General features: G+C 41.2%; 1 protein-coding gene across 2 annotated transcripts in view; it reads left to right on the top strand.

Moving 5' to 3' along the window:
• Window positions 1–25,456, top strand: part of LOC141297361 (ADP-ribosylhydrolase ARH1-like) — a 115,966-nt gene that overhangs the window by 60,705 nt on the left and 29,805 nt on the right. The window contains exon 2 of one of the 2 annotated variants that reach the window (XM_073827778.1): window positions 8,981–9,089. In XM_073827778.1, coding sequence (XP_073683879.1) covers window positions 8,981–9,089 — 109 coding nt within the window. Of the gene's footprint in view, window positions 1–8,960; window positions 9,090–25,456 lie in introns of those variants that run through there. The other variant, XM_073827777.1, reaches the window with a different exon arrangement.

The following is a 25,456-nucleotide window of genomic DNA, read 5'->3' as shown; positions in this document are numbered from 1 at the left end:
GAATAAATATTACATAAAGTACATCAAATAAAATAAGCCTACAATAAACATTTTATGCATCCCACAGTCTTGTAAGTCCATTAACTGACCCTCTTTTTCTGTAATATTTGTATCATTCGTTTATATTCGTTATTTTTTCCTTCATTTCGATCTCTTTACTTAAAATTTTGAATGTAAATGATACTGTAAATGATCGACATGCCAGTAAAGTTTTAATTATGCTATATGATTGAATTTCGCATATATTCTATTTTATTTCGTCTAATTAATAACTAACCTATAAATATGGTGTTTTATTGAAGAGTGAATTATTCACGTTTCATTTATAAATAATTTATCGTCACACACTGGCATAAATACAATCACAAAGTCCAAACTTTATCGGCATAAATATTTTATTTTGAGTTTAGAAATTATTATATTAATTATTATAGAAATTAATACATTATTAAATGATTATATTAACAACAGGGGATGCTGTCTATGTGAATGCTGTCTGTGCCCGATGTAGACAGCATTCGAAAGAAGTTTATCATTAATAAATATTACCTAAATTATATCAAATAAAATCAATGAAAATACTATATTAATACTATATTTATATAGGCTAGTCTATTAATTAGACTAAATAAAATGTGAAATTCAACCTTTAAACTGCATTCCAGTAAAAATCCCAGTCATATAGCATAATTAAAACTTTACTGGCATGTCGATAATTTACAGTATCATTTACATTCAAAACTTTAAGCAAAGAGATCGAAATGAAGGAAAAATAACGAATATAAACGAATGATACAAATATTACAGAAAAAGAGGGTCAGTTAATGGACTTACAAGACTGTGGGATGCATAAAATGTTTATTGTAGGCTTATTTTATTTGATGTACTTTATGTAATATTTATTCATGATTAACTTATTTTGAATGCTGTCTACATCGTGCACAGACTCGCGTAGACAGCATGGCATATTGTTAATATAGTCAATGTATTAATTTCTATAATAACTAATAACCCATAAACCCAGGACATAAACCCTTTTTATAGGTTGTAATGACACTTTTCTACGGTTATTGTCATGGTTAAAGGTTATATTTAAAATTTCATGCAACATTAAGCTTTTAAGGCTATATTAACGTGACTGACTCACGGAAAAGAGTAGGTAACCAATGGCGTTTGAGATTACAATTAAACCAGCAAGTCCTGCCCCACGACTGACAAAAATAAAAGTGTTCGTGCGAGCAGGTGAGAGAAGATCTAGCGCGAGGATGTGGGAAAGATCACATGCGCGAGGGCTTGTATTGCGCGCAGAGAATATGTCGTGCGGGCGCAGGTTTGAAATGAGCTTGCGGTTTCCGTTTGCTCACGCGTAGATCTGTTTTCCTCTCACGTATGTGATTTACTGCGCGCGACAGCATCAGTGGTGCGCTCGTTTATTAATGCCATTGATTTGCCGTCATAATCCTACGTCATTCATTAGCAGCAGGTGTGTCGCATACTGGAGCAGTTGGAGCATAAGCATGGAAGGTATGCAGTTTATTATTAATTCAACAACGGTATCGGATCGGTATCGGGTATCGAAAGATATACAAAGCCCAGGCATCGGTATCGGTATCGGGACTGAAAAAGTCGAATCAGTGCATCCCTAGTTTGTAGATTGACCTTCTTTTGAAGAGGCTGGAAGCTGAGCTGGGGGTGTATTGGTGGAAGCAGAATGGAGACTCTCTGATTACTTGTAGTGCATTCGAATTTTAATCGTGATATTGCTGCATACTCCCTGACCCTCTGAAACCAGGCTGTCACCCAGCTGCCTTGCTAAATTAATTTACTGGTTACAGAATGATTAAGCATCTTCATGATAGGTATCACTTTGGAGGCTGACACCCTTATCTCCACAGAAAGCTCTACCGTAGCCTGGTGGAACGGTGCAAGGACATGTAAAGCAGAACTGGTCTCCCCCATCTGCTCCTGTACTTGGGCCAGTCTTTCTTTTGCTGTAGTGCTGGTTTGGAAATTGGTTACAAATTTTCTACATTTTGATTGAATTTCGTTGAAGCTACTGATGTCATTAAAAGACTTCCCCACAATAAGATTCAGTGCATGTGCAATGCATATTGCATGCCTAACATTTAATGATTGTACAAATGCTACCATATTGGCAACTACAACTAGTAAAACAGTGCAGAGCGTGTCATTTATTTATTTATTTATTTGGATCCCCATTAGCTTCCACAATGTGGTTGCTAGTCTTCCAGGGGCCCACACAAGTGCTGAAACATGTGTAGTTAAAAATGCTCAGATATAACATACATAAATATACATATAACATAACCACATGTATGCATTTATCCACATATACACATTCATGCACTTACAGCATTAGAAGATGTTAGTACCTGTAACAGTGTAACACCACGCCAGCAGAGGGAGCCTTTACCCACACTGACTGTTGCTGCTCCCTCTGCTGTCTCGTTGGTTACTTCCTGTTTGGTGGCCATTTAAGGAGGCCTACACCAAACAGGCCCCGTGAAGTATTGTTTTGCTGTGCGGACTCTACTAAGTGTTTCTCTGATTTTCTTGCCTTGTTCTTGTTATTTTCACGGTTTGGTTTCTTGTCATAGTTTTGCCATTGTTTTGTTCTGTTTCATTGCCATAGTGTTTGCCTTGTTTCATTGCCTTGTTTATTTGTTACTTTTCGGACTGCCCTCTCTGGTTTTTGGACTGTGTCTGTATTTTTGTGGATTACGCTATTGTTTTGCCTCCGTTACTGTTTGTTTGGATATTGACCATGCCTGTCTCGAATACGATCTGTAATAAAGCTCGCAATTGGATCTTACGCGCTTCCTACGAGTCCCGTGTTACAAACAGTTACAAATTAACTGGTGTAATGCTATTAATTGTCATCTGTTTTAGAGTCTTTTGAAATTACATATATTGGATATATGCCTTGTTCTTAAGTCCAATTTATTCCAAGCAGATGACGATCTAACTAAAACTGTTCTTGTCATACAATTGGACCTTACAGATGGAACCACTAACACCCCTGAGCTCACCTGACACGTAACATGTTGGTGACAATACCCACTAAAAACTAATTTATCTGCAAAAGATCTTGGATTATTTGTAAATAGAGCATTGTGCATATAACAGAGAAGACTTATATTAAGTTTGTCCTCCACCCTTAGCCAGCCCAAACAGGTATGCATTTTATCCACACTGGTGCGAAAAGGGCAACCAAGGGCTACTCTTGCTGCTCTATTCTGGACAATTTGTAATTTTTTCAATTGTCCCTGTGCAGCACTTGACCAAATTACTGGGCAATACCCCAGATGTGACAGAACTAAAGACTGGACAACTGTTTTCATAACTGAGGGTGGACAATATGCTGAACATCTCCGGGACAAAGCAATGCCTTTGGCCATCTTGGACACAATGTGGCCAATCTGATCAGCCCAAGAGAGCTTACTATCCAGCCTCACACCCAAGAGTTTAGTCTGACTCACCTGCTCTACCAAAGATGTAACAATAATTAGATTTAAGTTACAAGGCTTGCCAAGCATGCGTTTAGTACCAAAGACTATTAATTTAGTTTTAGATGTATTGAGAGCTAACTTGTTAAGTTTCACCCAATTTGTAATGGCATTAAGTTTATTCTGCAAGGTGCAACTTATTTCAGTTATTGTAGGTGATGCATAAAACATTGTAGCATCATCTGCATAAAGTACAACATCTGCTCTTGAAACGGCATGTGACAGGTCATTAACAAACACTGAAAACAACAATGGACCCAAACAGCTGCCCTGAGGAATAACACATGACAACTGTTTATAATCAGAAAAGCTCCCATTAAAAAATACCCGCTGACTTCTACCAGAGAGATAACTGCATATCAAGGACACAGACTGATGTGAAAGCCCATAGCATTTTAGCTTAGACAGCAAAATGTCATGGTCAATAACATCAAAAGCTGCTGTGAAATCCAGCAGCACAGCACCAACAAGCTTTTTGTCATCCATAAAAGTTAGCCACTGGTCTACCATTTGTACCAATGCAGTGTTTGTGGAGTGTCCTGGCTTATAAGCATGCTGTGAATTGGAAAGCAAATTATTTGATACAAAGTACTGCAGCATTTGATTAAAAAGTAACCTTTCAAATATTTTGCTCACTATAGGGAGAATGTTAATTGGTCTACAATTTGATTCGGTGAGGCCTAATCTATCATCTTTTACTAAAGGTATAATTTTAGACTGCTTCCAAATTTCAGGAAACACCCCACAGATCTATTAAAGATAGTGACTGATATAGCAACAGTTTTGAAAATTTTGCCATCCAGTTGATCTATACCTGTGTCACAGTCAGGCTGGTTGAGGAGTGGAGATGGAGGAGGAGAACCGGAGTAAATGAATATATTAAAGTTTATTAAATGAAACACTGAATAAACAAACAAACAAACCAAGAGCATAAACAGAGAACATGTAACGTTATCGACGGACAAAGTGTAGTGAGCACAGTGGTGGCTGGTCCATAGGGGGCGCTGGGGCGCCGCCCCCCCTCAAGTTAGCCAAGGAAGAAGACTATTAACATGTTAAAATAAGTTTAATACATATTGCAAAATAATTACGAAATTGCATTATTTTGACATACTATTCGACTGGTAGTTATGTTAGCACCTGTTAAAAATAAAAAAAATCTAAACTGTTTTTCGTTTGTTTGTGTATGCGGGACGCCGGCCAAATGGGTGTCTATTAGGTCTGTAAATATTTGAAACGCATGTGACTTGAGGCTGAGCTCTGATTGGCTTGTTTCAGATTGTCCTCGGGGCGCAGAGCACAGCGCCCCAGACCCTCCCACTTTAGATCTTAGCCAATCAATCTTGTTTTTATATATTTTGTCCTCATGTGATTGGACCGTTCTCGACTGTCAAATATGTGCAATATCTTTTCCGAGATGAAAGTAAATTTGATTTTATCTTTCACAAGCCGTTCAAATGAAGAAAAAATAAATAAAATAAACTTACGAATCATGAAGCTTGGATAGAGTTTGCTTGCTAGATGCGATGTAAGTCATGCCTTTTACTGTTTTCATTGTTTGTTATTTCAAAGTCCTGTCACCGAAGCGTTGTGGGCAACTACACAGAAAGTAACGTTAACTGTAACAATGCAGTTTAACTCAATCGTCGGGGTACAAGCAAGGGTTTATGTAGATGTCTTTTTTCAAGTAAATTGTGAGTGTTTATGTTAGTATTATTATAAGCACAATATTAAAATAGATATATATAATATAGTGTTCCTTCTTTAATTGGACATACAAATATATTGTCAATAGCATTATAATTACTTATTATATTGGACTATATATAACTTTATGAAAATTAATTTATATGCAATGTTTTATTACAAATCAATTTATTTTCTCTGTCTTTGAGATTTATCCTGTGGCTCCCTCGTGTGGATAACATTAGTATTATGGCCTTTATCTCTGGATTACAGTAATATAAATGGCTAATATTTTTTGGGATGATTACAAATGTTTAATGATTACTTTACTGATAATAAAGCCTGTATTAACAGTGTGATTCATTTTGTGTGCGCCCCCCTAAAAATTTTTAGCACCAGCCGCCACTGAGTGAGCAGACACAGACTTAAATACACAAAAGACAGGGCGTGGTTACAAACGATATAACAGGATGACGAGGGGGAAATACAAATATGGGCAAGACTAAACCAAAAGGACTAAACCAAAAGGGGGAGAACAAGGATTAAACCATTATGACTAGAAACAGAGGGTAAAAACACTGGGAAGACAGAACAGGACAAAACACAGACATAATCCTAACAACCTGCAGTTGTTTTCCTCAGGGAGAGAGAGCAACATCTTTTCAACAATTTCCTCTTTAACTGTACAAAATGTCAATGAACAAGATTTATTCCTCATAATTTTCTTCACATTATTACATGGTGAATCGTTAGGGTAAGATGACATACTAGATCTTAAATTGCAGGTTTTTTTTTTTTTTATAAAAAAGTCATTCAAATAATTTGCTATATCCAAAGGTTTAGTGATTATTTCTGCTGCTGTTTTCAAGTACATATTAGAACACTTTGGTTTTTTACACATTATTTCATTTATAACTTTTCACAATTGCTTGCTATCATTTGATGAGTTACTAATCTTTTGGCTAAAATATATTTTCTTTTTTTAATCTATTTAACTTTGTCACTTTATTTCTCAACTTGCAATAATACCTTTCATCCTTATCCCTTTTAGATTTTAGAGCTTCAGCTTTGGCATTATCCCTTTCCCTCATTATAAATTTTAGCTCAGCATCTAACCAAGGAGTATTATTACTTTTTATCGACCTTTTTCTAATTGGTGCATGTTTGTCAACTATTTTCACAAACCTATCCATAAAAATACGTAAAGAAGCATTAACATCCTCCTCGTCACAAACCGCCAACTAAGTGGACCTTTTAACATCTTCCACAAACGCATTAGGATCGAACGTTTTATAAGACCTTCGATAGACAATCCTTGCACCAGATTTAGGCAATTTAGTTTTCTTTGTTGTGATGATTAAATTATGATCACTGCATCCTACTCCAACTGAGATGACATGTGAACACAACTCACATACATTTGTAAAAATGTTGTCAATACATGTTGATTTAAATTCACCATTCAAAGAAATTTTTGTGGGCTGTGTAACAATCTTCTTGAGGTTAGAAGCATTAGTTATAGTAATCACCTTTCTACGTAAGTAACACTTCTTGGAAAACCAATCAATATTGAAATCCCCCAAAAGAAAGATATCTTTGGTTTGAGCAGATGCCTTTTCAATGTTATCACATATCTTTTTGAAGTAATCTACATTTGAACTAGGAGGTCGATAACGGCAGTCCACTAAAATGGGTTTGTTAAACTGAATATTTAACTGTAACCATATCATTTCAATATCGCTGCCCATCAAATCTTCCCTTGGAGTAACTGCAATATTCTCGATAATATAAAATGCAATTTTGATTTCTATCTTTTCTAGTCTATACCCCTCAACTGCTAGCTGTGAATTATCAAAACTGCTGTCTAGGTGCGTTTCTGATAAAGCTAGTACATGAATCCCATTAGAACAGATGTTTATGATTTCATGAACCTTGTTTCTGAGACTACAGATGTTCAAATGAGCTAAAACTAAACCTTTCTTAGGCAAGTTTGAAAGTAAATTTGACATATTAAAACATCAAAACAGAAACATCAGGATTTAAATCTAGTAAAGGTCAAGAGCAGTTATTCAGATGCTTGCTTTTGTCCATTTGCCGGCCAAATTATAAGCTTATCATACCTTAAGCTGACTCTTTCACCTTTCTCTCTTGTCTCTTTCAGTTTTGGCAGCAGTTCACGTCTCCTCTGCTGCACCAAATCAGAAAAGTCTTCATTGATATAAATGTTTGTACCCTTTAATTTCTTGGTGGAGGAAAGGATGCGCTGTCGATCTTTAAATCTAAGAAGCTTCACAACAATTTTTCTTGGCTTTCTTCCCTCATGGAATTGGCCAATCCGGTGGACCCTTTCCATCTCAATTGTAGAACTATCCAGACCCAAGTTATTAGACAGCATTTGTTGAATCTTCATTTCCAATCCACTGATTGTTTCGCCTTTTTCCTCTGCAGTCCCATCAATCAGTAGATTAGATCTCCTTGACTGATTTTCAATGTGGTCCAGCTTCTCAAACAGATCTTCCAATTCCTGCTTTGATTTTGAAATGCTGCTCTCAAATGATCTGATTTTTATATCAATGTCATTCTTAACTTTCATCTCATCCATGATGCCTTGTGTGAACTGCAGACTAGTTTCTAGTTCTTTAGATCTCTAATCACACCATCCAACCTTTTTGCATTTCCATCCATGATCATTTGAATGAAGCTGATGAATTGAATGAAGCTGTTGTTGTTGTAACATTTCCTTGTAGAATTCTCTCTGCTGATCCATCATGTGGGTCAGCACACTCATAGTTACAACTGTATCATCTTCTGATGGTTGTTTACTACCTTTGGGAGGCATGATTTCACAATCTTATCAAGATGTACTGAGATAGGAGTAGCAGGCCCAGAAGCCTCTCAAACAGTTGAAACGATGAAAACAGTCCAATTCACTTGCCGCATAAGTCCAATATTCAAAATGTGAAGACTAAATGCATATATTGACCAACTTTTGATCTTGAAGTAATGGTCCAATATGTGATTTCAATGATTTGTATTAGATTGTAGAGAGCTGGAGAACTAAGAGACAGAGCATGGCCGAAGCTATGGAATGGTTTATCCTTCTTCTACATTGTCATCTATAAAATGGCAAGTTACTGCTAAGTAGGCATCCACGTGTAGGGATGTCCACAAGTCAGAGGTAAGGGTTACAGCCGTAATTTTCTGCAACTGCTCTCTAGCCTTCCCCTTAGCCTCCTTGTATTTATGATCAACTATGGCCTTCAAAACCTGTGGATGAAAACTAAATGCAGTTACTCTTAATTATAATTATTTAAATAATAATGAAACACTTTATTAATCACATACCTTTCAAGTTGGGATAACATAATTGGGATCCAACACATGCAGGAGCTCCTTAAACCCTACATCTTCCACAGTGAAAAAGGGTTGGAAGTCCTTGATGACCATGTTCACCAGGGCCTCATTCACCATTTTTTGTTTTGATTCTATTACAGAATACATTATTGTTTTATTGTAGTAACACATGATTTAAATAAGGGGAAAAAATGGACCTGAGACTCGATCCCACAGCCTTCAGGTTACAAGTCAGACTCTCTAACCATTAGGCCACAAATGCCCACACCTGTAATACCACAATGCCCTTTTTTAAATAATGTTACCAATATCATTGGTAAACTTAAGTAAACATACTGTCTAACACTGTATCAAAAGTAATATGTAATATTTAGAATGTCTATTAATGATAAAATGAACGAATGTTCTTGCAGTACTGTGGATCATTACACAGCAGGCATGCTGCTCAGTGGTGTGGGAGATGCTCTGGGTTACAGAAATCAGATGTGGGAATACAACCAATCCGGCCCTGCCATTCACCAGGTCAGACATACAACAATACAACAGTTCTTTCTGTTAAGATATCTTTGCATTAAAATTTTAGTTTATTTTTTTACTTTTGTAAGTTTATTGTTAGACATATATCTGTATTATAAAAGAATATAGTTATTGTTAAAAAAATGTTGGCACATTTCTTGAAGGAATATTTTAACTTAACAGCTAGGCCTATATGTGCAGAATCTTTGGCATACTATCAATTAACTACCACTGGAAATCATTTGCACGTGTCTATTAGTCTGCCTTCCAAGTGTCATATAGTGTTGCACTGTTATAACATACTACAATAGCATTGTGGTACCCAAGCCTCAAAATACTTCACTGTTATAATACAGCATTGTTATATATATAATATATATAATATAATGTTTTTTGTATTATTTTACATTTTCAATTTATAATTAGTTTTCTGTTTATTAAAAAAAAATACTATTACTTAATGAAACTTCAGTCAAGATTAGACTGGTGTTTTCATGGTGCTTATTAGCCTATAATCTGAGTTATTAAATTACATATCGACACATCACAAAAGCATGGTGCTGCACACCAGTTAGAAAAGACTAACCAATTAAATTGTAAAATGGTGCTCTAGCCTCCAAAATGCTGTTAGTCACCCTCACAGGGAGCTGCAAAGACTCCCTTTGACTCCAGTTGAGGGAGCAAACATAAAGGCTCCACAGCTTGGGTTGCCCTACTTCTCCAGGTCATTAGGCAGATCAATGAAGTCAGGTGCTCGGTCCTCCTGGTGGCCTCACTCTAAAGGAATCAGACATGGTTCCCCGAGTTGATCCAGCTGCTATTAGCAGCCCCTTGACCAAATCCATTGAGGATAATCGGAGGAAAGGCATGCAAGCGCTAGGCCATTCATGAGCCAGAACATTCTTCTCCCTCAAGAAATGTGATGGGCAGTGAGATTTGTCTTATGAGGTAAATAGGTTCAGCTATGCCATACCGAGAACAGACCAAATTGTTTAAAACACTTGGGGATGTAGTCTCTATTCTCCTGAAGCTACATTGTGCCGGGACAGTATGTTTGCTCCTTTGTACTGTCTGGCATGTGAACTGAGCTCAGTGAGAGTAGGTTGCACTGTGCCCATTAGCAGGAGGCATTTTATCATCCTGTAAATGGAGCATGAACTGACAACAGCTATGACCAGCTAAAATCAGCCAACCAGCCTAGGCTGGTTTTAGCTGTTTTTTTAGCAGGGTAGCTTCCCAGCTGACACATGACCGACCTTCAACGTTAAAATTTGGTTGAAATAAGGTCAGTTGTTTTTTCAACAGTGAAACAACGTTGATGTAACGTTGAATGCTAAATGGTTGAAGATCAGTCAACACATGACCGAAATTCAACGTTGAAATTTATTTGAAATTAGGTCGGTTGTTGTTTCAACGGTAAAACAACTTTAATAAAACTTTGAATGCTAAACGGTTATATATGCCTTCAAAAGCAAGTGTTTAAATTATAATATTAATAACAATAGTAATAATAATAATAATTAACAAGGTTAACTTATAAATCAATAAGATCATGTTGTTAGGGAAGCAGATGGACAACAGGGTAAGTAACGGTAAGAATGGTTTATTTCAACAGCAGAGTGTGATACATGGTTCCGGATGGAGAAATGGGTAAGTAACAGAGTTCAAAGATGAACAGTCCGTAAATGGAATCCGTGGGTGAGTAATGATGCTTTTCCTTGCAGGAACGACGGGAGGAGGATTCCAGAATGCCACTCTCGCTGTGGCAGAGGATCAGGAGACTTAAGGCACACACACACACACACACACACCGTTTGAAGGGCTGACAGGCTTACGGCTCGCACGCCGCTGAAGACTGGATCTGGACAGAGATGGGAAAAGACGTAATACAGGTAAGTAGCAACAGGTAAGTTTCTAATAGTGGCTTTCGCTGAGAGAAGCACTATGAGTCCGCTTCGTATAAACGAGCCCGGACAATGAGTGGTGTGTGTGGTGTGTTTATGTAGCAGCGTGGTTGATTAGGTGCAGGTGAGACTAGTTAGAACTCCGGTGATTGTGATCGTTGAGTGATGGTGGTGGAAGAACCTGGCCAATCCGTGACATTACCCCCCTCCCCAGGGCCCGCTCCTGAGGGCCGAAATCTCCGGCGCCGTGGTGGTCTACCTCTTCCCCGAGGTGCCGGGTACTCAGGGTGGTTGGAATGGAAGTCCTCCATCAGTGCTGGGTCAAGGATGTCGCCTCTTGGGACCCATGATCTTTCCTCTGATCCGTAGCCTTCCCAGTCCACTAAATATTCCAGTTGACCACCACGACGTCGGGACTGCAGGATTTCTCGGACGGCGTAGATGGATCCTTCCTCCAGAAGCAAGGGGGGAGGGGGTTCCTCTTCGTGGCCAGGTTCTGTGGAGGGAACAAGAGGTGGGTGACAGGGTTTTAATAAGGAAATGTGGAACGTGGGATGAATTCTGTATTGTGGTGGTAATTGAAGTCTGTAGGTGACGGGATTGACCTGTTCCAGGATTGTAAAGGGGCCAACAAACCTGGGACTGAGTTTTTTGGAGGGCAGTCGCAGACGAATGTCACGAGTGGAGAGCCAAACCTTGTCTCCAGGGGCATAGACCAGGGCTGGAATCCTTCCCCGGTCGGCGACTGTCTTGGATCTGCGAACTGCCCTCTGAAGATGGTGGTGAGCTTCGTCCCAGACTCTCTTGCTCTCCCGGAACCAGTAATCCACTGCGGGAACCTCAGATGGTTCACCATTCCAGGGAAATAGCGGGGGTTGGAATCCGAGGATACACTGGAATGGTGTGAGGCCGGTGGTGGCTTGCCGCAGTGAATTTTGGGTGTACTCCGCCCAGCCCAGAAACTGGTTCCAGGAGTTCTGATGAGCGTGACAGAAGGTCCTGAGGAACCGCCCCACTTCCTGGATCTTCCTCTCCGTCTGGCCGTTGGTCTGCGGATGGTAGCCAGAGGAGAGGCTGACGGCCACACCTAGGAGCTTGAAAAACGATCTCCAAACCCTTGAGATGAATTGGGGTCCCCTGTCCGAGACAATGTCTTCGGGGATGCCGAAATAACGGAAGACATGATTGAAGAGGAGTTCTGCGGTCTCGAGTGCAGTAGGAAGACCCTTCAACGGCAACAACCTGCAGAATTTGGAAAATCGATCCACGATGACGAAGACGCAGGTGTTTCCATCCGATGGCGGTAAATCAGTCATGAAATCAACTCCTAGATGTGACCAGGGGCGGTTAGGAATTGGCAAGGGATGGAGTTTCCCTGCAGGCAGGTGTCTGGGACTTTTGGATATGGCGCACTCCTTACAACCCTGTACATACCTCCTCACATCCCTTGCCATGTCCGGCCACCAGAAGCGTTCAGATAGCAGCGAGAGAGTGTTGTTGGCCCCGGGATGTCCCGTGCCCGGAGAGGTATGGGTGGTGTGAATAAGATCTACCCGTTGGATCCTAGGGATGAACTGTCGATCTGGAGGGCAGCCCGGCGGAGGTCGGTGGTTAGGAGTGGCGACGGCTGGAGGAGCTGACCATTCTGTGGGGTTGATGATGATGTCCTTTGGTATTATGGTGGTAGTTACTTCACGAGTGTCTTGGGAATCATGTAATCGGGATAATGCATCAGCTCGGATGTTCTTGGGACCAGGGCGATAGGAAATGGAAAACTGAAATCTGGAGAAAAACAAGGACCATCTTGCTTGGCGGGGACAGAGTCGTTTTGCTTCACGGAGGTATTGGAGGTTTTTGTGATCAGTGATAACCTGAAATGGATGGATCGCACCCTCCAACCAGTGTCGCCACTCTTCCAAAGCTAGTTTAATAGCCAGGAGTTCTCGGTTCCCGATGTCATAATTCCTCTCCGCTGGGCTGAGCTTCCGGGAGAAGTAGGCACATGGATGGAGTAGTTTGGGCGTTCCATGAAGTTGTGAAAGAACGGCTCCAACGAGGTTGAGGCGTCCACCTCCACTATGAAAGGGAGATCGGGATCCGGATGTGTGAGGAGAGGTGCGTTAGTGAAGGCTGTCTTGAGGGACTGGAAGGCTGCGGCGGCTTCGGGAGTCCAGATGAGGGTTTTGGGTTTACCCCTGAGGAGATTGGTGAGAGGAGTGGTGATGATATTATAACCTTGGATGAATCGTCGATAGAAATTTGCAAAGCCGAGAAATTTTTGAAGTTCTTTGATGGTGGTTGGTTCTGGCCAGTTGGTTACAGCGGATACCTTCCCCTCATCCATGCGGACCCCTTGCTGGTCAATGATGTATCCTAGGAACTGAACTGAAGAGAGATGGAAGGAACATTTTTTTCGGCTTTGAGGAAGAGTTGGTGATGCCTGAGTTTGTGGAGGACCTCCGTAACGTGGTAACGATGTTCTGCCTCACTCCGGGAGTAAATCAGGATGTCATCTATGTAGACGATTACGAAGTGATGGAGAAACTCCCGGAGGACTTCGTGTATGAAGTTCTGGAATACGGAGGGGGCGTTGACCAATCCGTATGGCATAACCAAATACTCATAGTGACCGGTAGGGGTCACGAAAGCGGTCTTCCATTCGTCCCCCTCACGTATTCTCACCAGATTGTAAGCGCTGCGGAGGTCCAGCTTTGTGAAGATGGTAGCAGTACGAAGCTGATCAAGGGCCGCAGGGACGAGAGGAAGGGGATATTTGAATGGTATGGTGCTTTGATTGAGTGTCCGGTAATCAATGCATGGCCGCAGCCCTCCATCCTTCTTGGCCACAAAAAAGAAGCTGGACGCTGCGGGAGATGTAGAGTGACGAATGTATCCCAAACTGAGAGCCTCCTGGATATATTCCTCCATGGGCTTGGTCTCCGGAAGTGACAACGGGTAGATCTTACCTCTGGGCAAAGGAGCATTGGGAATCAGGTCAATCGCACTGTCCCATGGCCGATGAGGTGGTAGCTGGGAAGCTCTCTTGGGGCAGAAGATGTCTTGGAATGACGAGTAGATGTCAGGAATTCTTGTGGATCGTTTCTCCACGGGACTTTCAACAGAAGTTACATAGACTGGGACAGGTCTTGGAATGGGACGTGGAAGATCCGGGAAACACTCTGAAGAACATCGATTTCCCCATCGCATCACTTCGCCGGAGCCCCAAGAGATGATGGGATCATGCTTCACCAGCAATGGGCGCCCCAGAATGATGTCCATATGGGCACCCTCCAGAACCAGCAGCTGAATGTCTTCTTTGTGAAGGACTCCGATTTGAAGTTGGATGGGTTCACACTTTCGTTGAATACATGGTCGTACAGAGATGGCATTGGTTATGGGTTGAATCTGGAAGACGTTGGCCGAAGCCTTGGTGCTGAGCTGGAGCTTACGACAGAGGGCCCCCGAGATGAAATTTCCTGCTGACCCGGAGTCGATGAGCACGGGCACTGAAACAGAGGAGGTAGTGGTGGTTAACTGAACATAGATTGTGAGAGGGTTCATACTTTCTTCATCCGAACGGATGACACTCACCGTAGCTCTAATAGGACGGAGTGGGCAGTTTAGTCGAACATGCCCACTGGCTCCACAGTACAAGCAGAGACCCCGGGTCAGCCTCCTCTGTCGTTCAGCTGCAGAGAGTCTACCAGATTCGAGGATCATGGGTTCTGGTTCTGGAGGGTTGGCGGGTACAGATGGATGGAGGAGTGCAGTATTCCTGAAGTCAGTGTGAGATTGGTAGGATCGCATCCGATCTGAACATCTGAGGGATTGTTGGATGAATCTTTCAAGCCCCATAGTGTCATCCAACGCAGCTAGTTGTAGACGTAGAGAAGGTTCTAGACCGAGCCGGTAGGTGGTCAGTAACGACCGCTCGTTCCATTCACTAGCGGCCGCTAAGGTACGAAAACGAAGTGCATATTCTTGAGTGGACATCGTCCCTTGAGAGAGATGATAGAGCTGCTCACTGGCTGATATACCACCATCCGATTGGCCAAACACTTCTTTAAAGTGGGAGGTGAATGCGTGGACAGAACGAGTGGCCGGTCCGGCTTGAGTCAGGATCGTATCGGCCCATTGGAGAGCTGGTCCGGTGAGCAGGGAGACAATGAAAGCGATCTTGGACTGATCTGTGGGGTATAAAGCAGGTTGCATGGTGAAAATCAATGAGCATTTTAACAAAAATCCACTGCACTCCTCCACCCCGCCAGAGTAGGGCGCCGGTCGAGCCATGGGACTGGAATTCATGGTAGTCGAAGAAGTGCTCGGTGGTGATGGTGCCGGAGGTGCGGAAGGTGGAATGGTGTGGGAAACTGATAACACCTTCCTCAGGGAATCCACCAGCTCCTGGAAGGGATCCTGAGCACTCCTACTGTTCACTGTATTGGTCCGGGCTTACTGTTAGGGAAGCAGACGGACAACAGGGTAAGTAACGGTAAGAATGGTTTATTTCAACATCAGAGTGTGATACGTGGTTCCGGATGGAGAAATGGGTAAGTAACAGAGTTCAAAGATGAATAGTCCGTAAATGGAATCCGTGGGTGAGTAATGATGCTTTCCCTTGCATGAACGACGGGAGGAGGATTCCAGAATGCCACTCTCGCTGTGGCAGAGGATCAGGAGACTTACGGCACACACACGCGCCGTTTGAAGGGCTGACAGGCTTACGGCTCGCACGCCGCTGAAGACTGGATCTGGACAGAGATGGGAAAAGACGTAATACAGGTAAGTAGCAACAGGTAAGTTTCTAATAGTAGCTTTCGCTGAGAGAAGCACTATGAGTCCACTTCGTATAAACGAGCCCGGACAATGAGTGGTGTGTGTGGTGTGTTTATGTAGCAGCGTGGTTGATTAGGTGCAGGTGAGACTAGTTAGAACTCCGGTGATTGTGATCGTTGAGTGATGGTGGTGGAAGAACCTGGCCAATCCGTGACAAATGTCTTCAGCATACAAAGAAATGTTTGCCTTTTAAATGATCATGGACATTATTATTTCATGAAATTTATTGTAAAATATAAGTGTATATGTTAAAATATAATTATCACCAACAATAAAACTAAATACATTTCGCTACCACATGCTGAAACAATTCATATTGGTTGTTTTACCTTACTGCTTTGATCATGATTGGTTCATCTGGCTGTCATTCAGGAAACTGACAGGTGAAACTGCACGCGCCTTTGTAATTTAAAACATTTCGACCGTTACCGCATTTTCTAGTTAGGCTGTGAGCTGCATAGACTGTATGAGAGCTGCTGCTCACCTAAATTATTCAGTTGGTCCCGAATTATTTTATATTTTCCTGTAATATTTTTATTTTGAGCGAATTTGAATTGTGAGATCCCAACGGAGAACAAAAACCGGAACACAGAGGAAATAGACGTGAGCTGCGAGTCCCTGAAAACATACAGCACTGGCTAAATCAGGTAAGACAATAAGTATTTGTTATTACCTTTCAAAAATAGTACACGAGTTTACAAATTGGTAAAGGACATGTAAACTGCAGAAGTTAAATACTTCAGTGTGTGTTTGTAATACTTGAGTGTGTGCTTTTTTATTACAGACGGCAAAATTTAGATGCTAATCGCATTTAGCACGCTAGCAATATTAGCTCATCTGGTCGTATATATCTGGTGTTGTTGCATGTTGTTAGTATTTGTTAATGTCTGTCTTTTAGAGATTCACATTGTTCGATATAAACGCCATGCATTACTGCAGGTGTGTTAACATTTTAATCCTATAATAACAGTCCTAAAGATGACATACTTTATCTTTCTTTTCTGAATATCATATAACGGCAAATGTCTTTAATTCAAATGTATTAAGATTGTTTAAAGGAATGGTATAAAGCAAAAAACAGCTTTTTAAGAAAATTTCAGAAAACCATTTATTCTTTCTCCTTGTAGAGTCATTAAGGATCCAGCTTATTGGCAGTTTGGTAAGGAATTGTTCATCTGCTACTTTGCACTGTCACTTCTGGTAGAGATTCATTGATGTTTTGTTATAAGTTTATTTAATGCAATACAAATGTACTCAATATGATTTTACTTGTTTCACTAAGTACACCGTTTAGTTAAAATCGTGATTAAAACCATGTTGTTTAAAACTTTAATCTGAATACATCAAAATGTGTTCAATTAAGTGTTGTGCACTTTGTTTCCAACTCCACTGTTATTGGACTGTAAAGTAAAAATATTGTACAAGATTTGTTTTGTATTAAGTGTTTTCAGTTAAAGATATTCAACGGTATCAAGGTTGGTATTTTATATAATTTAATTTTGGTGTTTTTGTGTATGCAGGACAGTACAGAAAGCACACAAGTGGGAGACAGAGGAGGGGACAGCATTAGAAAGGACCCAGAGCTGGGACTCTTTCAAAGATCACCAGAAGCACAGTCATGCTATATGCACAAGACTGTTGTTTTTATCAGAATTTGAAGAAACATTTTGACTTAAAATAACTAATACATTTCATTTAAGGTATTTCCTGCGTAAAGAATTTTAAGGCGACTGCTTTTTACTCCTTCACCACTGACATGGTTTCTGTTGCAGGTTCCATTCTCAAAGTCTTTTACCCATTTCCACTGCACAAATTTACACATCTCTTATAATGAGACACATCTGTAAACCTGTTTTCACAGAACTATAGTTAACCACCAAATAAGAGATCAAGTGGTTTTAGTCAAAAAATGTTTCTCTTGCAAGTGCAGCGCAAAATATGCATGTTATTGTACAAAAACTTTGAGTCTTTAACCTTCTGGGGTCTAGGGATTTGGAAAAGTTTAAACGTACCCTGACATTTGTGTGTGTGTGTTTGTGTGTGTGTGTGTGTGTGTGTGTGTGTGTGTGTGTGTGTGTGTGTACCTGGTATTCATCACATTGTGGATAGGAATACCAGTAGATTTTGACCTTGTGGGGACATTTCTCAGGTCCCCATGAGGAAACAGGCTTATAAATCATGCACAATGAGTTTTTTTGAGTAAGTAAAAGTATGCACAATCTCCTGTGAGGGCTAGGTTTAGGTGTAGGGTAGGGTTAGGGCGATAGAAAATACGGTTTGTACAGTATAAAAACCATTACGCCTATGGAATGTCCCCATAAAACATGTAAACCAGTGTGTGTGTGTGTGTGTGTGTACCTGGTATTCATCACGTTGTGGGGACCAAATGTCCCCACAAGGATAGGAATACCAGTAGATTTTGACCTTGTGGGGACATTTCTCAGGTCCCCATGAGGAAACAGGCTTATAAATCATGCACAATGAGTTTTTTTGAGGAAGTAAAAGTATGCACAATCTCCTGTGAGGGCTAGGTTTAGGTGTAGGGTAGGTATAGGGCGATAGAAAATACGGTTTGTACAGTGTGAAAACCATTACGCCTATGGAATGTCCCCATAAAACATGTAAAAGTTTTTTTTTTTTTAAAGATTTTTTTTTATTAAATAATTTCCTTCTGCTTTATAATATTTGTATTATTTAAAATAATATTTAATATAATTTAAAATATTTTAAAATGTAATTTATTTTTGTGATCAAAGCTAAATTCTCAGCATCATTACTCCAGTCATCAGTGTCACATGATCTTTTATAAATCATTCTAATATGCTGTTCAAGAAACATTTATTATTATCAATATTTAAGCAGTAGATTATTTTTTTTTTTCAGGATTCTTTAATGAATAGTAAGATCCAAAGATTAGCATTTACTTGAAATAAAAAGCATTTGTAAAATTATATACCATACTTTTCAAAATTTACATTGATCAAAAGTGATGATAAAGACATTTATAATATTACCAAAGATTTCTATATCAGATAAATTGTTTTATTTTCAGTTCATCAAAGCAAACTGACAGAATTCTACTGAGCTGTTTCCAACATAATATTTTTTGAGCAGCAAATCAGAATATTAGAATGATTTCTGAAGGTTAATGTGACTTGATCATGAGTAATGATGATAAAAATTCTGCTTTGACATCACAGGATTAAATTACATTTTCAAATCTTCAAATGAAAAACATTTTAAATAGTAAAAATACATTTTATTCAATTTTTCTGTACTTTGGATTGGATTGATTTAAAATTTTACTGTGAGAAAACTTCTGACTTGTATAATGTCTAAAGTCTGATTACTTTGTATTCATCACAAACTGGGCTACAATAACGTGAGCAGATTTAATGTATTTGTATTGTTTTTGGAAAATGTTTTTGACAGGTTTTTATTTTGATTTATACAGTGTATGTTTCCAAAATAAAACTTGTTTTATAATATTTATCATGTGTTATTTTATTGAAGTTGATAGTAAACCCATTGCTGCTAGTCATTTGATTTTTAACTAATATGTACGTACAGTGTTGATCTAAATGCAAACTGGTTGTAATTGAATGTACGGTTGTGTATTCACCGTTGCTGTGTATTCACGGTGAAACAAAGTCGCGATTTCAATGGTGAATCAACGTCATAATATCAACGTTAAAATTTTTTGCAAATCCAAAAGGTTATTCACCGTTGATTCAACGTCGACAGTCGACAGACGACAGATGACCATAACCCGAAAGGTAATAGGGTGAAACAAAGTCGCGATTTCAACGGTGAATCAACGTTGTTATTTCCACGTTGAAAAGATGTCACAATATCAACGTTGAAAATTTTTGCAAATCCGAAAGGTTTTTCACCGTTGATCCAACCATGGTACCTGACGTTGTTTCAATGGTGAATCAACGTTGAAATGCCGGCTGGGTTAATTCCCACCAAAATTCTGATATTATCCATCAAACTAATCTGACTGTTCGCTTTTATTCTATAACCGCGAGGGCAGTGTATTAGCATTTCGTTAGCCAGTTAGGTTGCCTTTCGTGTTCTCATACACATTTTTATTCGCGTCTACTACCGTTTTCCTTTTTTCTTTCACTCACGCTGAATGTTCGCTTTTATTCTATAACCGCGAGTGCAGCGTGTTAGCTTGCCTTTCGCGCTTCCATTCACGTTTCTAGTTGCATCTACTTTTTTTCTCTCTCTCTCTCGCTCCGTTGTTGGTGGGTGTCGCTGTTTCGCTGTTTCCCTGCTTCCTGTTTGCCTTGCTGCAGAGTGGTCTGTGTTTGTAGCTCCATGCAGCTTTGTTTTTCTGTTGGATTCTCTATCTTATTGTTGATTCTGCCGTTTTAAATTGATAGATATAGCTTAACTTAATTTCTGATTTTATCCATCAAACTAATCTGACTAATTTGATCGTTCGCCTTATTCTATAATCGCGAGTGCAGCGCGTTAGCATTCCATTAGCCGTTTTATTTGCCACTCGCACTCCATTCGTGCTTTTAACTCTTGTTTACTATTTTTAGCATTGCGTTAGCCGGTTAGCTTGCGTTAGTACTCCTTTAGCCGTTCCGTTCTGTTTTATCTCCCCCTGATCTGTTCTTCAGGAATTCATCAAACAACAGTGGTAAGTAATGGCTTCTGCACCTACAATTGTTGTCTGCATTGCTTGCCACATGTATAGCTTATCTATCTCTGTCAGCAGTGAGCCTTATAAATGTGATAAATGCAGGAATATAGTCAGGCTGACAGAGAAGATTTCAGAACTGGAGTCACGCATCCAAACTTTAATAGATGATAGTAAGAATGTGAGGGCCTTAGATACGGTTTTGGATGCGACTAGCTCAGAAAGACGGCATAGTCGTGGGTCAAAACACTGCTCTTCCGTTCCGATCAGAACATCAAACAGGTTCTCCCCACTCAGTGAAGCACCCACTGAGAAATCTGATGAAAGTGCTCTGGTAATTGGCGATTCTATTATACGGAACGTGAAAATAGAGACTCCAGCCACCATAGTCCAGTGTTTACCGGGAGCCATAGCGCCTGACATCTTGGCAAATTTAAAAGTGCTGGCTAATGTTAAACGTAAATTCAGTAAGATTGTTATTCACTTCGGTACTAATGATGTTAATGATGTTCGACTTCGCCACTCGGAGATCACTAAAAATAATGTTAAAGAGGTGTGTGAACTTGCAAGTACGATGTCAGACACTGTAATATGCTCTGGTCCCCTCCCTGCTTACCGTGGTGAAGAGATACATAGTAGATTGTCATCGTTAACCGACTGGATGTCAAAGTGGTGCCCGCGGAATAACATAGGTTTCATAGACAATTGGACAAGCTTTTGGGGCAGACCCGACCTGTTGAAAAGAGATGGTCTTCATCCCTCCGGATGTGGAGCATCTCTTCTATCTAGAAATATGGCACATAGTCTTAGAGTTTGCACTTGACTACCTGGGGCCCAGGTCAGGAAGCAGACAGACTGGCTAAACTGACCGTCTGCTAGCTGTCTCACGTCACAGAAATCAGTTAATTCTCAGCACATAGAGACCCTTTCACCTAGATATCACACTATAGAGACTGTGTCTGTTCCCCGAGCTAGAAAATACAAAAAACGCCTTAATCAAATCAAGACTAACAATTTAATTGATGTTCAACAAATAAAAAATATATATAATACAGAGAAACAATTGATAAAGCTTGGCTTATTGAATATCAGGTCCCTTTCTACGAAAGCACTTTTTGTAAATGATATGATCACTGATCATAACCTAGATGTGCTCTGTTTGACAGAAACCTGGCTAAAACCAGACGATTACATTATTTTAAACGAGTCAACCCCCCAAGATTACTGTTATAAACATGAACCGCGTCTAAAAGGTAAAGGGGGAGGTGTTTCTACTATTTATAGCAATATTCTCAATGTCTTTCAGAGAACCGGCTTCAAATACAACTCGTTTGAAATAATGGTGCTTCATATAGCATTATCCAGAGAAACAAGTGCTAATGATAAATCCCCTGTGACGTTTGTACTAGCTACTGTTTACAGGCCACCAGGGCACCATACAGACTTTATTAAAGAATTTGCTGATTTTCTATCCGAGTTAGTGTTGGCCGCAGATAAAGTCTTAATAGTGGGTGATTTTAACGTCCATATTGATAATGAAAAAGATGCATTAGGAACAGCATTTATAGATATTTTGAACTCTATTGGGGTTAAACAACACGTGTCAGGTCCTACTCATTGCCGAAATCATACTCTAGATTTAATACTGTCACATGGAATTGATGTTAATGGTGTTGAAATTCTGCAGCAAAGCGATGATATCTCAGATCATTATCTAGTCTCTTGTATACTCCAGATAGCTAAAACTGTTAATTCAACTCCTTGCTACAAGTACGGTAGAACCATCACTTCTACTACAAAAGACTGCTTTGTAAGTAATCTTCCTGACTTATCTAAATTCCTCAGCATATGTGACAAGATGAATGGAGAGGAAGCAAATGCAGGGCGAAATGACAGTTTATTGAAATGCACAGAAGAATACAAACAAACAGGTGCAGGATGGATGATATCTCTCGGATGGGTGGGGCAGGGGCTAGATGGTCGATGATGTGCAGTGTTGAGTAATCCAGAGTGAGTGAGTCCAGTGATGAAGCGTGAATAATCCAATACGAGAAGAACACGAAGACACGAACAACATCCAACGAAGACTAGAACTCATAGAACACAAACACAGCCAAGGTCCGGGGAACAATCATCTGACAGAGGAAGAGAGACAACGGTGAGTTTATATACACTGAGATGATGAGTGGCACCTGTGGGGACTGATTGGCAGCTGATGAGCGAGCATGACGTACAACACAACAGTACACAGATCACGAGACATGAGAACACAGCTGATCTGTGTATCGTGACAGTACCCCCTCCTCTAGGAACGTCGCCTGACGTTCCCAGACTCCTTTACCTGTCGATTGTAATCATCAATGAGGGAGTGATCCAGGATGTCTCTGGCAGGAACCCAACTTCTCTCCTCCGGACCGTAACCTTCCCAGTCCACCAAATACTGAAATCCGCGTCCCCTCCGCCTAGAGTCCAGAATACGATTAACCGAATAAGTAGGTTCCCCATCTACGAGACGCGGCGGTGGAGGAACCGGGGTAGGCGGATTTATACGTGCAAAAAACACAGGCTTAATTTTGGAAACATGAAACACGGGATGAATTCTCCTGTACACTGGAGGGAGTTTGAGGCGGACTGCCACCGGACTAATGATTTTGGTGACAGCAAACGGGCCAATAAATTTGGGAGCAAGTTTATTCGAGACGGAACGCAGAGGAATGTTCTTGGTTGAAAGCCACACTTTGGAACCAACGACGTATACGGGAGGCCTAGACCGGTGGCGATCGGCTTTGGCCTTAGTGCGCGCTCCCACCTGGACCAGAGTCTCACGGGCTCTGGTCCAAGTGCGATGGCACTTCTGGACGAAGGCGTGGGCGGAGGGAACCGCGACTTCGGATTCCAGACTGGGAAAAATTGGTGGCTGGTACCCTATGCTACATTCAAATGGGGATAGGCCCGTAGATGATACTGGCAACGAATTGTGGGCGTACTCCACCATAGAAAGTTGTTGGCTCCAGGAGGAAGGATTTCTGGCGACCATACATCGTAACGTTCTCTCCAAATCTTGGTTGGCTCTCTCAGTTTGACCATTGCTTTGAGGATGGAACCCCGAAGAGAGACTAACAGTGGCCCCCAGAAGTTTACAAAACTCTCGCCAAAATTTGGACACAAATTGGGGTCCCCTGTCGGAGACCACGTCTGTCGGGAGGCCATGTAGCCGAAAGACGTGGTCAACGACCGTTACCGCTGTCTCCTTGGCTGAAGGTAATTTGGGCAAGGGAATGAAATGAACCGCCTTCGAGAACCGGTCCACCACGGTCAAAACTACCGTGTTACCCTGGGAGGGTGGGAGGGCGGTAACAAAATCTAGCGCAATGTGGGACCAGGGTCTCGAAGGGATAGGCAGCGGTTGGAGGAGCCCATCTGGAGGTCTGTTAGAAGTCTTACCAGTGGCGCAAACTGAGCAAGCCAAAACAAAACTGCGAACATCACGAGCCATAAGTGGCCACCAAAATCTTTGTTTAACCAAATGTAAGGTGCGACTTACCCCTGGATGACAAGCAATATTGGAACAATGACCCCACTGGATAACTTCGGACCGAAGACTCTCTGGCACAAACAAACGGTTAGGTGGGCAACCGACCGGAGGCGTTACCCCTTGTAAGGCTGTTTTAACCTTCGATTCGACCTCCCAATTGAGGGTCGAGACAATAAGTGTCTCAGGAAAAATACCCTCGGGAGTGGACGGGCGATCGGAACGGTCAAAAATACGTGACAAAGAATCGGGTTTGATATTTTTGGAACCCGGGCGGTACGAGAGTGTAAAGTCAAAACGTCCGAAAAAAAGAGCCCACCGCGCCTGCCTAGAGTTCAATCGTTTCGCAGTTCTAATATATTCTAGGTTCTTATGATCGGTCCAAACGATAAAAGGTACCCCCGACCCTTCCAACCAGTGACGCCATTCCTCCAATGCCAACTTGACTGCCAACAACTCTCTGTTACCAATATCATAATTTGCTTCAGCTGGCGACATACGATGTGAAAAAAACGCGCAGGGATGCATCTTGTCGTCTGCGGATGAGCGCTGTGAAAGCACCGCACCTACCCCTACCTCTGACGCATCGACCTCCACCACAAACTGACGTGATGGATCAGGGGTAACTAGGATGGGAGCCGAAACAAAGCGGCTTTTGAGTTTGGCAAACGCAGCCTCGGCTGCGTCTGACCACCTGAACGTCGTTCTGGGGGAGGTCAAGGCAGTCAGAGGTGCGGCTAGTTGGCTGAAGTTGCGAATGAAACGCCGGTAGAAATTGGCAAACCCCAGAAACCTCTGTAGGGCCTTACGGGAATCTGGGCTTGGCCAATCCACCACAGCCTTAACCTTCTCGGGATCCATGCGCATACCCTCAGACGACACGATGTACCCTAGGAAAGGAACAGACTGTGCATGAAAAACGCATTTCTCCGCCTTGACAAAAAGCCCATTCTCTAGCAGCCTCTGAAGCACTCGTCTGACGTGTTGAACATGTTCCTGGAGAGAAGAAGAAAAAATCAATATGTCGTCCAGGTAGACATATATGAACTGATCGACCATATCTCTCAACACGTCATTGACGAGTGCCTGAAAGACACCTGGGGAGTTGGACAAACCGAAGGGCATGACCAAGTATTCAAAGTGCCCCCTGGGGGTATTAAAGGCAGTCTTCCATTCATCTCCCCTCCTGATGCGGACCAAATGATAAGCATTCCTTAAATCCAATTTCGTGAAGACTGACGCTCCCTGCAACCTCTCGAAGGCTGAAGATATTAACGGCAAAGGATAAGTATTCTTTACCGTAATATTATTCAGCCCTCGGTAATCAATACAAGGTCGCAGAGAACCGTCCTTCTTCCCCACAAAAAAGAACCCCGCCCCCGCTGGTGAAGAGGAGGGTCGAATGAACCCCGCTGCTAGAGAATCAGAAATATATTTCTCCATA

The sequence above is a fragment of the Garra rufa genome, chromosome 22, assembly GCF_049309525.1.
Source record: "Garra rufa chromosome 22, GarRuf1.0, whole genome shotgun sequence".
In the NCBI taxonomy this organism is placed as follows: Eukaryota; Metazoa; Chordata; class Actinopteri; order Cypriniformes; family Cyprinidae; genus Garra; species Garra rufa.
The sequence above is the reverse complement of the archived record's forward strand: the minus strand, read 5'-3'. Positions and strand labels throughout refer to the sequence as shown.